At 41.4% G+C, this 15,455-nt stretch overlaps 1 protein-coding gene across 1 annotated transcript in view; it reads left to right on the top strand.

Moving 5' to 3' along the window:
- The window catches only part of DNAH14 (dynein axonemal heavy chain 14), a 530,612-nt gene that overhangs the window by 395,125 nt on the left and 120,032 nt on the right, over positions 1–15,455 (top strand). Inside the window, 4 exon segments of the mRNA XM_065589985.1 lie at positions 1,676–1,873; positions 3,625–3,786; positions 5,694–5,885; positions 13,410–13,591. Of these exon segments, the coding sequence (XP_065446057.1) occupies positions 1,676–1,873; positions 3,625–3,786; positions 5,694–5,885; positions 13,410–13,591 (734 nt within the window).

Below are 15,455 nucleotides of genomic sequence, written 5' to 3'. Positions count from 1 at the left end.
CTTACCTGTGCAATTAAAAGAGTTCATAGAGACTATTTTCGATGCTACAACATCCAGAGCTTACATACCAGAGGATTCCTCACTCTACCACATTTACTGCTGAGTTGAATTGAGCTCTCAGGTAGCTGCCAGGTCATGTCTACAATTCCTTGGTCACATGACACATGCATCTTTGTCATCCTACACACTCACCTCAGGTGACCAGATAGCAAGTGTGAAAAATCGGGAGGGGGGTAATAGGCACCTGTATAAGAAAAAGCCCCGAATATTGGAACTATCCCTATAAAATCAGGACATCTGGTCACCCTACGCTCACCTACATCTCTACTGCTGCCAGGCCTGACTCAGAGCAGTTTACATTCACAGCAGACACAATCTAAAGAAACTTCTTTCCATTCCATGTCATATGCTACTTTCCCTCGATTGGTGGAAGAATCCAGACAAGATATGCTCAGGGATATCATCAACCATCTCCATCCTCCCCTCCCCCCACCCCCCCACTGTCACAGTTGTTTTGGAACATCCCTTCTAGAATGGGGAGCTCATCTGCAAGATCATACTATCAGGGGCAGCTGGACTATTCAGAAGTCCATCCTTCATGTTGACATTTTGGAGCTCAGGGCCATAACTCCACTCTCATGATATAGTCAATCCCTACAAATAATGACAGACATAAGGGCCAGTATGGATTATAAAATCGTCATAGGCATACAGATACCTGGCATGAAGCTTCAGTGCACATGTTCAGAAGCAGAAACATAGCTGATTAGGGAACTCTTACTGCAAAAAAATAGATATAGAGTGATTTTTAGGTACCTACAGTGTTCGGGGGCAGGTAACCAGAGGGTTGATTCTGTGATTTAGGGACCTGAAGTGGCAGTTAGGCATCTAAGTCCTTTTGTGACTAGCTCTAAATACACTTGCCTACTCTGTACTACAATATCTGATGATAATTTAGAAGGCAAGGTGGTTTAGTATCTATGGCAAGACCTGGAAGTTAGAAGATCTAGGTTCTATTTTTGGCTATACCAGTGATTCATTTTATGACCATGGACAGACAGCTTAACCTTTTCGTGCCTCAGTGTCTCTATTGTAAAATGAAGTTAATAATATTTATCTACTGTTCTAAAGAGTGTTGAAATCCCTTTACAAGGGGTAAATGTTATTAATAATGAATAAAAATTGCCTGAAGTGAATGGAATTGTATAAAGGTGTTTAAATGTCTGTCATGTCCCGCTGCATAGCATTTATGTCATCTCAGTACTCTAACTGAAGCAAATAAACTGGTGCACAGAAAAAAGTGGAAACATCTGCATGTTACCTTCCAGAGCTACACATTCAAGTGGCAGAACTACTGCAGCAACTGTCTGCTGAACTGATAGTTATCTCTGTAGTTGTCTGCAGTGTTGTTGTAGCCATATTGGTTCCAGGAGAGAGACCCGATGGGTACAGTAATATCTTTTATTGGACCAACTTTTCTTACCAATGGAAGTTGGTCCAATAAAAGATATTACCTCACCTTCCTTGTCTCTCTAATATCTGTAATTGTACAGTTATTTCATTTTATATTTTTCTTCTCAATCTACTTTATAGTGAAGGGATTCTCAAACCATCTGCATGATTGTGTGTGTGTATATATATATATATATATAAAATAACTAATATCTTTCTGCAGGTTGGCCTGGATGGAAATGGGAAAATAACCTGTGCGACCCTAGCCTGTTATTTATCAAACTGTAGTCTCTTTAGATTGTCTGTTACCCACAGTTACAGCTACACAGATTTCATAGAGGACCTGAAAAGAGTCTATAGACAAACAGGGCTGGAGGGCCAGAACACTGTTTTGCTCATCACTGATTCAGATATAGTTCAGGTAAATGCTTTCTGACATGATGTTTTTGCTAAAGTTAGAGTACTTGCATACATGCTTGCTTTAGAGTTGTACTATTGTGCCGATACAAATATGTTTTGTACAAACAAATGGAGACCATGGGCTGAAAATTGGGCTCTTTAAAAGTTTGGTCCTGCTTCCTTTTAAAGTCAATAGCAAAACTCCCATTGATTTCAGTGATGCAATCATATAGTATTGGGCTCCGACTATATGCTAAATAGTGAGAAATGTCCTTTTTCCTAAACTGTATTCCTATTTCACACTGATGTGAAAAAATAGGCACCAATTTGAACAGAAAGAAAAAATGAAACATTTAAAAGCGATCATATACTTCAATAAGTTAATTAGTTACCAAGATATATTCACAGTTCACCCATAGTTGAAAGAACGAGGTATTTGACTTTATGCTTCAAAAGGCACTCGGGGCCACGAGTTTCATGATGTACCTGCATGCAACATTATGTATATTTTTTGTACTTGTGTATATTATATGTATGTGTCCAATGAAGACAAAAACCTAATATTTGGTGCTATCAGTGATTGGGAATTTTGTTCTGGTGCTTGTGCAGAGCAAATCTCTTCGCTCTGACAACCTGACAAGAGTAGACCTTCATATAAAATTTCAACATTTTTGTTAATGGGGTCAGAGGCAATAAGAAAATGGCCTCTTTTGTGGTATTTCTTTTTCCAGTTTTAACCAAAAAAGCAAGATGAGAAAGCATATGAAAATTAATAGATAATGTAAAGTTAACCAGTTTTTTCACCTTAGAGAAGTTTCAGGTTCATCTGAGTTGCAGGCAAAGATTTGGGTTAATTCCTCTTTTTCTGAACTGGTCCATCCATCCTAATTGTAATCCAAATACAGTAATGCTTAGGGCTACAAATTTGTCACTTCATTTTTTTATTAAAAATCACAGAGCAGTCTCAGTAAATTTAGTAAAAGTCATGTGTTTAGGGGGCAATGGTGTGTAAAGTCACAGATATGAAAAGTCAGCTCTACCTTTTTAAATACAGTCTACATAAATCCCTGCAGAAGGGGCACCGACCACCCACAGCAGCTCTCTCCGCCCCAGCACTGCAAACCTAATCCCCGCCCCGTGCAGAGGCGAGGCCCTAAGGTGGGTCAGGAAAAGCTGGAGCCTGTCCTCTACTCATTCCACAGTGGTGGCTCCTGTCCCACAGGACTGGACCTGGCTCCCCAGTTGAGGCATTGCGACCTGGCACACAAAGTTACAGCACCGCTCAGGTTTGGCCTGGTCATCCCTCTGTGATAACAGAAATGCGGCTGAGCCAAACCTGAGCAAGTAGTCCTGTGACCCTGACAGGTTGTAATGCCACTCAAACAAATTTGGCCTGGCAGCGCTGCAACCCTTTGTGCCAGGTCACATTACCTGGAGTGGGGAGCTGGACTCAGCATATGGGACAGTGTGGGTCAGACTCACTCTCCAACTCCTTCCCCTCCCTGACCTCTTCTGCACACCAAGCCAGTGACTCATTTAGAACCTCCCCACAATCTACTGGTTTGCAATCCACTGTTTGGGAAACTCCCCTTTATTAAAATCACAGACACAAAGAAAAGTCACAGATTAACCAAAAAATCACTATATCTGTGATATTTTTACCACTGTGACAAGCCTTCAGCCTAAAAATGCTTTATGTTATAATGTATTAGTTTTAAAAGGAAATAAGTAACAAGTTTTGCAGGGATTACTAATTGTTGTTCTTTACCCTAGGATTCTTTTTTAGAACATTTGAGCTTCATTCTGAATTCTGGAGAAGTGCTTGATTTATTTGATAAGGAGGAGTTGGAAGGTATTGTTGTGAAGCTTACAGCTGTTGCCGAAAAGGCTAACTACTCTAACAGCAGAGAAGCAATTCTTTCATTTTTCATGCAGGTATTGTTTCAAATACATTAATTTTAGAGAATTTGAAACTTTTTAATCAAAATGTCCAAGGGCTAGACCCTGTTCCAGTTGAACAATAGTTTTGCTATTGTCATCAGTGTGAGCAGGAGTAGGTAGCTGTATCTAAGACGATTTCAAAGATGCCTACCTAAGTCAAAAGTTACTGAGGCACTTAAATCACTTTTGAAAATGGAACTTAGTGACTTCAATGTTTTGAAAATTTTGCCACATGTTTATATTATTACATATAATTTTTTAATAGTGGTAGTTTTGAATTTTAAAATTTATATTTTGCATCATATTTCACCCTTTGTTTTTACATTCAACCATCTAGGATGCTTACTTAAGTATTTGATTTGCTGAAATGTTTTTTCTTCTTCATAAAAAGAAAACTAAAGAGATGGTCTGTGTGACATTCCACAGGGTATAGTCTGAACTGATGGACTGCTATGTCCCCTTAGCTGTCCAACCTGAGATGCTTTTTACACTGCTTTGCTGGTGAACAGCAATTCCTCCTGGCTCTGCTCACTCACAGCCACCAGCATGTAAAGTCACTCCCAGCTGAATACATGAATGCTATGCCCAGCCATTCATGAATTACATATTAGGGCGACACCCGCATATTCCCACTCCCAGTCTTATGCACCAGAAATATGTGTTTTATACTGCCCAGTAGCCCTCTGGACAGTATAAGCTCATAGAAAGTCCAACATTCGAACACTAGGTAATGTTTATGCACCAGGCTTGTTGACCTAAGTAGAGATTCTCAAGCACTTCAGCCAAAACAAGTGTATTAACAGAGAAAGATGGTTTTTAAGTGATAAGGCTTAAAAATCAGAATTAGTTAAAAAGAAATAAAAGGATAAACACACAAACTAATACCTAAACTTTATCAAGGGTAATAGGTTTAAAAGCAAAAAGAAGTTTTTCTCAACAAAAGCTTACACCAGTGAAAACCGCCAGGCCAGGACCAGTCCCCCAGTTCAATGATGCTTCTTTTGTCTTTCAAGCAATGTAGTTGCCATCAATAGAGATGGACGGGAAGTGGTAAGGTGGAGGTCACTGTCTCCCATTCTTATATCCCACTCCCCTCTTTGAGGATTAGTCCCACTGGGGTACAGACAAACAGTCTCCTGTGTATGTGAGGTTTGAAAAGTTTCTGGAAGGAAATGTAAATTCTTTGTTTATACCTTCCCGCCCTGCTGGTGAATAGCCAATTAAGTAAGTAATGGCGCTTTAGCACTATGCTGGCATGCCAGTGTGTCTTTGAGAAATTGGTTTGTGGAAGTTACCCATAATTACAAAATATTCCAGTAACAATCATACAGTAAAATCTCACAGCTTTACACACAGTGTTGTTACACACATCTTAACAGGACAGTGATATTCAGCATATTCTAAGTTTTCAAATGATACATCACAAGGCATACTTTGTACAAAATATATCATAACCATATTAACGGGGTGAACATGGAGTACTGGGTGTCACAGTATGTCAACAAATTTCCATCACAACTGGGGTCTGATTCTACAGTCCATATGAATGTGTAACTCACATTTACTCTAAGAATTAAGCATATGTAGGGACTGCAAGATTAAGGATATTATGAGCTAGCAAATTCACTAAGTATTTGCACTGTCTGCCTTTTCTTTTAGGTATTTTAATATTTTGTACTGTGTCTTAAATGCGTGACTTAAAAATGATTAGGTAAATTTTTACATTGTTGATCATATATTAGTACCATATTGTTGTCACTTAAAAAAGAGAGCATTACATTAGTAAAAAGTAGTAATCTTAACATAATATTTTTAATAAAATAATTCCAGCCAGCAAACAGGTTTGGAAAAAGAGATGTGTAACTGTAATTCCCCCCGCCAAAATTAAACCTTTATTTCAGAGAGTACATAGCAAGCTTCATATTGTTTTGACGACAAGTCCTGCAGGACTTAACTTCCGTCAACTTTGTCGGATATATCCTTCCATTGTTAATTGCTCTACCATTGACTGGTACAACAACTGGCCTGAAGAAGCTCTCCTGCATGTTGCAAAAAGCTACTTTAGCCATGAAGACATTTGTGATGACAGTGAGGTAGCGTAATAATAGAACTTACCTTTTTTTTTAACCGTAGTTAACACTTTTTCATTTATTGTGCATTTGATACCAGATTCAGACAATGTGGAAATTGCAGAGCCAAATTCAGCAGAGATTTAAATGATAATGTAGGTCTGGACCTGATTTTTGCACTTATTACATGAGTACAAATCAGGAATAATTTCATTGAAGCCAATAGGGCTAAACTGGTGTAAAACCAGTATAACTGAGAAAAGAATCAGGCCCATAGAATGTATGTCAGAACATTGTTAAGACACCAATTTGATATAAAATGAGACCTACATGCTGAGGTGCAAGAACAGGGAGCAGTAGAAAAAACAGTTGTCAGGATGGTATAAAATAAAATTATTACTACATTGCAAAAATGAGTACAATTATTTTTCCCACTTCCATGGTGATGTACAATTTTTGGCTTGGCTTATGGTGAATTTTACAAAAGCTGTTTTGCTATAGAAAACTGCTTTTCATTAAAGGAAAATTTAATGAAGCTACAATTGATGTGAAGTGAGTTTTCATTTTTTGCAAAAACAGTAAGTAGGAAAATTTTGCCATTCTCGATGTATATGTTTACGTATTTTTCCAGGGCCTAATTGTCAAACATGATGGGTCAGAGTCTTCCCTCACTTACATTGGTGCAAATCTATTGGCTTCATTTTTACCGTTATAACTAAGGCTAAGATTTTGTCACGGATATTTTTAGTAAAAGTCATGGACAGGTCATAGACAATAATGAAAAATTCATGGAAGCCTATGACCTGTCCCGGACTTTTACTTAAAATATCCATGACAAAATGGGGAGCCGGGGTAGGCTGGGAGCTCCAGGGGCCCCTACCACCCATAGGGGCTTGCAGCTCTTCAGTCCCCCTCTGCTGGCGGCTCTGAGCTGTGGGGGTCCCCCCTGCCTCCCATGGTGGTCGGGAGCAGCGAGGGTCCCCCCTGACAGCCAGGAGCAGCGAGGGTCCCCCCTGCCACCCGGGGCAGTAGGGAGCAGCGGGGATCACCCCTGCCATCTGGGGCGGTAGAGAGTGGCAGGGGTCCCCCCCTGGGAACCCTACAGCTCTCATCCGGTGCTGGCTGAAGTCACAAAGGTCTTTGGAAGTCACGGATTCTGTGACTTCCGTGACCTCCATGTCTAAATCGCAGCCTTAATTATAACTGAAGACAGAATTTGACCCTTTGTATTCTTCAGTGTCCTCATTTGTAATAAAACTGTACAGGTTTTCACTTGGCAACAAGAGCTGAAATTCTTATTTAGGTATCCTTTTCATATTCCCACTCATGGGACATGTCAACTGGTGCAGTGTAAATGGTGGAACCTTCTTATAGCAGTGCCCCAGAGGGTATGTCTGCACTGCAATCCAAAGTGTGAGAGCAGCATGGATAAACCTGCTCTGGCTTTGCCCACACTATCCTGACTAAAAGTATCAGTGTAGATGCAGTGGCACAGGCATCAGTGCAAGCTGTACAAACACACTGGGGACCCTGGGTTTGTATCATATGGCTACCACACTTTGAAGCCCATGCTGCCCCATCTACACTACTATATCACAGTACATGGTATGTCTTTCCATGCTGCAGTAACACCTCAGATTGCAGTATAGTTATATCCTTAGAATGCTCAAGTTCTCCTCCAACCCCCTCTCCTCCACTTTCCCAAACATTCCGGAGGCAAGCCTATAAAAAGAGAAGCAGTGGGACACAAGGAGAAATCTATTGCCAGTAAAGTTAAAGATAGGAGGAGGTTTTTAATATATTAGGAACAAAAAGAATCCTGAGAATGGTATTGGTCCATTACTAGATGGAAATGATAGAATGATCAATAATAATGCAAAAAGGTAGGAGTATTCAATAAATAGTTCTGTTCTGTATTTGGGGAAAAAATTAATTGTAAATGAGGAATCATCTTTGAGTAGGTGGTGTAGTTCCAGGGGTCCTTCAAGGGTCTATTCTTTGCCCTACACTGTTTAATACTTATATCGATGACCTGGAAGAAATCATAAAAAAATCTCTGATAGAGATCTCAGATGACACGAATTGGGTTGGTGCAAAAATAGACAATTGAGTAATAATTACATAATCAGCTAGCCAGGGAGGAGTTACAGCTCCCTCCCACTTGAATGGGCCATCACAGAGACATATTAGTCCTCGGTGACTCACTTTCACTCCAAGGCCATAGAGGCTAAATTTTCAATATATAGATACATTATTCCTTAAATATTATCTATATGCACATCTCAAAATGATTAGGAGTATCAATAAGTTACAAGTATTTGGTAGAAACCTCACCTGTTTCCCTTTATGGATAAGTACCATAAAAGCAGTGTATTTAGTGTAGTGAGTTTGTCAGGACTGAGGTAGGAATTGCTCTTAAAGAACAGTGAACCCTTTGCCAGTTGACACCTATGGGCCTCTGTGTCACACTTCCCTAGACTTCATGCTTAAATAAGACTCAAAGATGTATACTTTAAACACTAAGAGTGTTTTAGCTCAGTGGGTTCTCAACCAGGAGTCCGGGGCCCCCTGAGGGGCCGTGAGCAGGTTTCAGGGGGTCCACCAAGCAGGGCCAGCATTAGACTTGTTGGGCCAAGGTCAGAAAACTGAAGCCCCACCACATGGGGCTGAAGTCCAAGGCCTTGAGCCCCACCACCCGGGGCTGAAGCTGAAGCCTGAGCAGTTCAGCTTCATGGAGGGCCCCTCTGGCGTGAGGCCCCAGGCTATTGCCCTGCTTGCTACCTCCTAATGCCGGCCCTGTCTTTTACATGCAGGAAACCAGTTGTGCCGCAGGTGGGCCATGGAGTTTTTATAGCATGTTGTGGGGGCCTCAGAAAGAAAAAGGTTGAGAACCCCTGCTTTAGCTTACCATAGTATCTTAATAGGGCTAAGTAATTTTGTAAGTCTCCCAATCTCTTTATTTCATGTTCTGACAACCCTAAAGGTCATATTACCTCTTCACAATCATTATCTAGATAGGTTAGACCAGGGATTTGGAGCAATCAAATTTTTGAATTGCTCCACTTCAGCTCCGGGCTCCGCTTCAAAGCCCTGGGTTAGATAGTGTATGGAAAAATGTTAAAGATAGCATCCATTCCTCCCCAGATGGGGTTAGGCCGTCGTCAGGCTATCCCTTGATACGAGGATGATGTCTGCCAGGGGAAAAGTCCTTGATGAAACTTACGATAGCTAAGGAGTCCAATTTGTGCTTTTTGTGTGTTTTTTTCACATATGTGACAGGTGGTTGCTTGAAAAGAGCACAACTTCTGGCCAGAATGCTGTACCCTTTCCTTCTTCCTCTGCCGTTTCTCAGCCACTTGAGCAAGGCAATTCTCTTCAAAACAGGCTGAGGCTTGATGTATGATGCAACAACATTGCAGTCTATTGCCAGCCAGCTCTTCCCAATTGGTGGAATGCCTCCCTTCTTAAAATATACTTTCAGGGTGTTCTTGTAGCTTTTCCTCTGTCCCCCACAGATCCTCTTACCATCACTAAGTTGAGAAAAGAAGACTTACTTCAGAAGACAAGTATCAGCCATCCACACACAATGACCAGCCCAGTTAAGCTGATGTTTCATAATTAAGGCTATGATTTAGTCATGGGTATTTTTAGTAAAAGTCATGGACAAATCATGGGCAATTAACAAAAATTCACAGCCTCTGACCTGTGCATGACTTGTACTATAAATACCACTAACTAAATCTTAGCTGGGGGGGTCGCTGCTCAGGGAGGAGGCATGCCCCCAGGGCCATCCACCCCCCGCTGCTCCGCCCACCCCTGGGACTACTGCCAGGGGCCGCTCACCTGCCGCTGCCCTGGATGCCCACGGGGCCACTGCTCAGGCAGTCCCTAGGGCCAGCTGCACCGGTCGCTGCTCAGGCGCTCCCCGGGGCCAGGTGCCTGGGGTCACCTGAGCAGCGGCCAGTGCAGCTGGCCCCAGGGCCTTTCCAGCAGGGCCACCTGACCAGCTGGTGCCAGGGCCAGCTGCTTGGGCAGCCCTGGGGTCCTCCACACTGGCAGCTGCAGAAGTCAGGGAGGTCACAGAAAGTTACAGAATCTGTGACTTCCATGACAGACATGGAGCCCTATTCCTAATCTTCACCTCAACATGGTGATGTTAGCTGCAGAGAGAATGCTGGCATTGGTGTGATGGTCTTCCCATCTGATATGGAGAATCTTCCTAAGGCAGCACTGTTGGTACCACTCCAGATGCTTAAGAAGGCCTCGGTTTGTCACTCATGTATCGCACCCATAAAGAATTGTAGGGATGACTACGGTATTGTAGACCAGGATCTTAGTTTCCATCTGCAGATCTCTGTCAGTAAAGACACAATGGAGTAACTTTCCAAAGGACACATTGGCACAATGGATGCTATGTTCAATCTCTACATTGAGATTGGCTGTCTGGGAGAGGTGGCTACCAAGGTAAGGAAATGCTCAGCTTTCCAGGGGTTCACCACTGGTGACAATTTGTGGGAGAATGGGGGCAACTAGTGTGGGGGCAGGCTGGGGGAGCACTTTCGTCTTCCCATTCTTGAAGGAAATTCCCAAGCTATGATAGGCTCCTGAGAAGAGATCTAGGACGGATTGCAAGTCAACCTCAGTCTGAGCAAAGATAGCACAGTTGTCCTGATTACTTTAGTTTTAGAATGAAGACATCATTGATTGAAGAGCTGACTGTCCATGCGATACTCAATCCCAATTCCAGAAGAAAGGCGATCATGAATGAGAATCAAGATTACAGTAAAATAGATGGAAAAAATTGTTTTGACAATAACACAGCTCTGCTTAACACCAGTACAGATGGTGAACGGGTCCGTCTCCAACCCATTACAGAGGACAGTGGGGGTCATCGCATCATGAAGTAGCCTGAGAACATAAATGAACTTCAGTGGACAACTGAACCTAAACAGCATCTTCCATAATGCTTCATGATTGATGAAATCAAAGGTTTTAGGTCAATAAATGCCATAAATAAGGCTCTGTGTCTGTCACGGAGGATGTGAATGTCATGGATTCCGTGACTTTCCGCTACTTCCATGACTTCTGCAGCAGCCAGTGTGGCTGGCCCCAGGGCCACCCACGCAGCTGGCCCCAGGGCCAGCCACACCGGCCACAGCTGGAGCAGCTCTGCAGCCAGCTGCAACAGGCGCTGCCAGAGTTGCCCCAGGGCCATCCGCACCGGATGCTGCTCGTGTGTCCCCGGGCAGCTGGCCCTGAGGACCGCCTGAACAGCGGCAGGTGCAGCTGGCCCTGGGGACTGCCTGAGCAGCAGTTCCAGGGGCAGCCGGAGCAATGGGGGAGGTAGCACTGGGGGCAGCCAGAACAGCCACTGCTCAGCAGTCCCCGGCAGCTGGTGCTGCTGGCCCCGGGGACGCCCCCCGGGCTCCCTCCTGAGCAGCTGTCCCCTGGCCCACTCTCCCAGAGCAGCGGCACCCCAGCTAAGATTTAGGCAGGGGTATATATGGTACAGGTCACGGACAGGTCACAGGCCGTGAATTTTTGTTTATTGCCTGTGACTTGTCCATGACTTTTACTAAAAATACCCATGACTAAATCAAGCAAGGACAGAAATAGAGAGGAAGGCAATACCTCGGTAACTCCCGCACATTGACTTGTCCCCTTTCTTAAAAATTGTCACAATATGGTCATTCTTTAGGTCGGATGGAATTTCCTCATTAATCCAAATTCTAACAAAAAGTTGATGCAGTTTTTGCACAAATGCTATTCTACCACCTTTGAAAACCTCCCAGGGATGCCATTTGGGCCTGGTGCCTTGTTGTTTCTTGTCTGAGTGATGGCTTGCCAAACTTCCTCAGAAGATGGCGGGGAGTAGCAAGAGGTTCTATTATTGGATGCTGAGGAATGGACTCAATGGTGGCAGCTGAGACTTCAGATTCACGGTTCAATAGAGTCTCGAAATGTTCCTTCCAACATTGCTTGAAGGCCATTGTCCTTAAGAAGGATGGAGTTGTCCTGGGATCGCAGAGGGATTGTGCCATTTGAATGTACATGGCTTTTGTTGCTTGAAAAAAGCTCTCATGTCATGCTGATCAGCGAAACTCTGCATCTCCATGGCCTTTGCTTGTCACCACTGATTCTTGATGTCACGCAGCTTCCTTTGAACACAGCTTTAAGCCAATGATAAGTCTCTGGTATTTGCTGATTAGAGGGTTCATTTTGCCAAGTGCAAAATGTGCTTCTCTTCTAGTGAATAAGTGCTATGATTTCCTTGTTGTCCTCATCAAACCAATCCTTATGGCAGTGAGTGCACTATCCAATTGATTCAGCACGTGCCTTGTGAATAATGGTCTTGTATTCCTCCCAATGTGTTTAGATGTCATAGATGTTGTCAGGAAAGTCAGAGAGCATCTCAATGAGGTGTTGCTGAAGAGTCTCGCAACTAGTTTGTTTTGGAAGTGCCTTGATGTTAAATCTCTTTCACATTCCTTTTGGTTGTGTATGGTGTTGTGGTGCAAGCTGCATGTTCATGATTGATCTGACTAAGCGATGAATGTAAGACCACTTGGAAACACCCACGTTCCAAACACTGGCATCTTTTTCACTGTCATTGTCAGAGTCTGTGACCGTACTGCTGTCCATATTACATGAGCCATGAGAGGTACGGATGACTGCTGAACAGACCATTGCTGGGGTTAGGACCAGAGCAATGGCTACTGCTATGGCATGTCTTAGAAATGTTCCAATTGCTGAGATCCGAAAGGCTGGTACAGGGAGCTCTATATATACATTTACAAAACACTATTCCCTAAATCTACTGTGTAGATCAGACACTTAGTTTGGTAGGGCACAACTTCATTCTCTATTCAGTTAGGACGCCAAGTCCCACGATCCATTCATGGGGTATTGCTTGCCAAATTATCCTGTGAGTAGGAGTATTCAGAGGACTGTCCAAGAAGGAATGAAGTTTAGTAACCTGTAACTCGAGTTCCTTGAGGTAGACTCTGCATATTCACATTCCCTGCCCACCTTCCTATCTTCTTTGGAGTCCTAATAAAAACTTGGCTCTGGGGAAGTGGTGGAAAGAGTTGAGGTGGTAGAGGATGTCATGCTCCCTTTTATAGCTTCACCCTCAGAATATCCAGGAACAGAGGAGAGGGGTAGGAAGAACACATGATCACTCTAAGAGACACTGTACAAGAAGGTTTCATTGCCTAAGTTGTATCAGCTAGGACATCCCCTCAGTGGGGATATCCAAAGTCCATCTCAAAGAATTCTGGTTACAGGTACATAATTTTAATTTTCTATTAACTTTGCATGCCAGTATATGAAACATTATTTGATTACTTTGTTTTATTATTACAACTAATACTAATATAATAAGTATTAATTAATTAATATTAATAAGCATCATTTTATTAATTTATTATTTCCTGTGTATTTAACAATGTTACGTGAACCAAAATATAAACAAAAATGAATACTATAACTTCAAACATATGAAGATTTTATTTTTTCATATTTATTTAAAATCATGTTGTCTTCCAGAACTTAACAAACATGGTTGCCCAGGTATGTGTTGAAATCCACAAAAGTGCATCTACAACAATGGAGAAATATTTGAAGGAAACTAAAAGGCACTACTACATCACTCCTAATAGCTATTTGCAATTCATAGACACCTTTTTAAGCATATTACAGAGCACAAAAAAGAAAAGTCTGTTTAACAGGTGAGAAATTAATAACATTTTCCCATTGTGCTCTGTTACAATGTACAGCCACATAAAATATCCTGCTTCAAAGGAGCAAAATATCAAAACCAAACACAATGGGTCAAATTTTCAAAACTGGACACCTAAAATATCCTTGTAAAATCTATGAGCATGTATGCACTAATATTGTGCAATAGAATACAGATGTGTAAGAGTGATTGCATGCACAATTATCCATTTAACATGCATAATTTTATATGTGAAGTTACCTGATATTATTTCTAGGACTGTCAATTAATCACAGTTAACTCATGCGATTAACTCAAAAAAATGAATCGCGATTAATTGCAGTTTTAATCGCACTGTTAAACAATAGAATACCAATTGAAATTTATTAAATATTGTGGATATTTTTCTACATTTTCATATATATTATATTCTGCGTTGTAATTGAAATCAAAGTGTATATTATTTTTATTACAAATATTTGCACTGTAAAAATGATAAAACCAATAGTATTTTTCAATTCACCTCATACAAGTAGTATAGTGCAATCTCTTTGTCGTAAAAGTGCAACTTACAAATGTAGATTTTTTTTGTTACATAACTGCACTCAAAACAATGTAAAACTTCAGAGCCTACAAGTCCACTCAGTTCTACTTCTTGTGCAGCCAATTGCTCAGACAAACAAGTTTGTTTACATTTAAAAGATATAATGCTGCCCACTTCTTATTTAGTGTTACCAGAAAGCGAGAACAGACATTCACATGGCACGTTTGTAGCTGGCATTGCAAGGTATTTTTGTGCCAGATATGCTAAACATTCATATGTCCCTTCATGCTTTGGCCACCATTCCAGAGGACAGTAATGCGTTAATTACATTTATGACTGAACTCCTGGGGGGGGAAGAACTGTATGTCTCCTGCTCTCTATTTTACCCGCATTCTGCCATATATTTCATATTACAGCAGTCTCAGATGATGACCCAGCATGTTGTTCGTTTTAAGAACACTTTCACTGCAGATTTGACAAAACACAGAGAAAGTGCCAATGTGAGATTTCTAAAGATAGCTACAGCAGAGACCCATGATTTAAGAATCTGAAGTGCCTTCCAAAATCTGAGAGGGATGAGGTGTGGAGCATGCTTTCAGAAGAGCAACACTCCGATGCGGAAACTACAGAACCTGAACCATCAAAAGAGAAAATGAACCTTCTTCTGGTGACATCTGACTCAGATGATGAAACTGAACATGCGTTGATCTGCACTGTTTTGGAAGTTATCGAGCAGAACCCAGCATGGATGTATGTCCTCTGGAATGGTGGTTGAAGGACGAAGGGACTTATGAATCTTTAGCGTATCTGGGACGTAAATATCTTGCAACACCGGCTACAACAGTGCTATGCAAACGCCTGTTCTCACTTTCTGGTGATATTGTAAACGAGAAGCAGGCAGCATTATCTCCTGCAAATGTAAACAAACTTGTTTGTCTGAGCGATTGGCTGAACAAGAACTAGGACTGAGTGGACTTGTTGGTTCTAAAGTTTTACATTGTTTTATTTTTAATGCAATTATTTTGTACATAACTCTACATTTGTAAGTTCAACTTTCATGATAAAGAGATTGCACTACAGTACTTGTATTAGGTGAATTGAAAAATACTATTTCTTCTGTTTTTTACAGTGCAAATATTTGTAATAAAAAATAAATATAAAATGAGCACTGTACACTTTGTATTCTGTGTTGTAATTGAAATCAATATATTTGAAAATGTATAAAATATCCAAAAATATTTATATAAATGGTATTCTATTATTATTTAACAGTGCGATTAATCGCACGATTAATCACAATTATTTTTTTTAATCGCTTGAATGCCCTAAT

This window comes from Chrysemys picta, chromosome 3, assembly GCF_011386835.1.
Source record: "Chrysemys picta bellii isolate R12L10 chromosome 3, ASM1138683v2, whole genome shotgun sequence".
NCBI lineage: Eukaryota > Metazoa > Chordata > Testudines > Emydidae > Chrysemys > Chrysemys picta.
The sequence above is the reverse complement of the archived record's forward strand: the minus strand, read 5'-3'. Positions and strand labels throughout refer to the sequence as shown.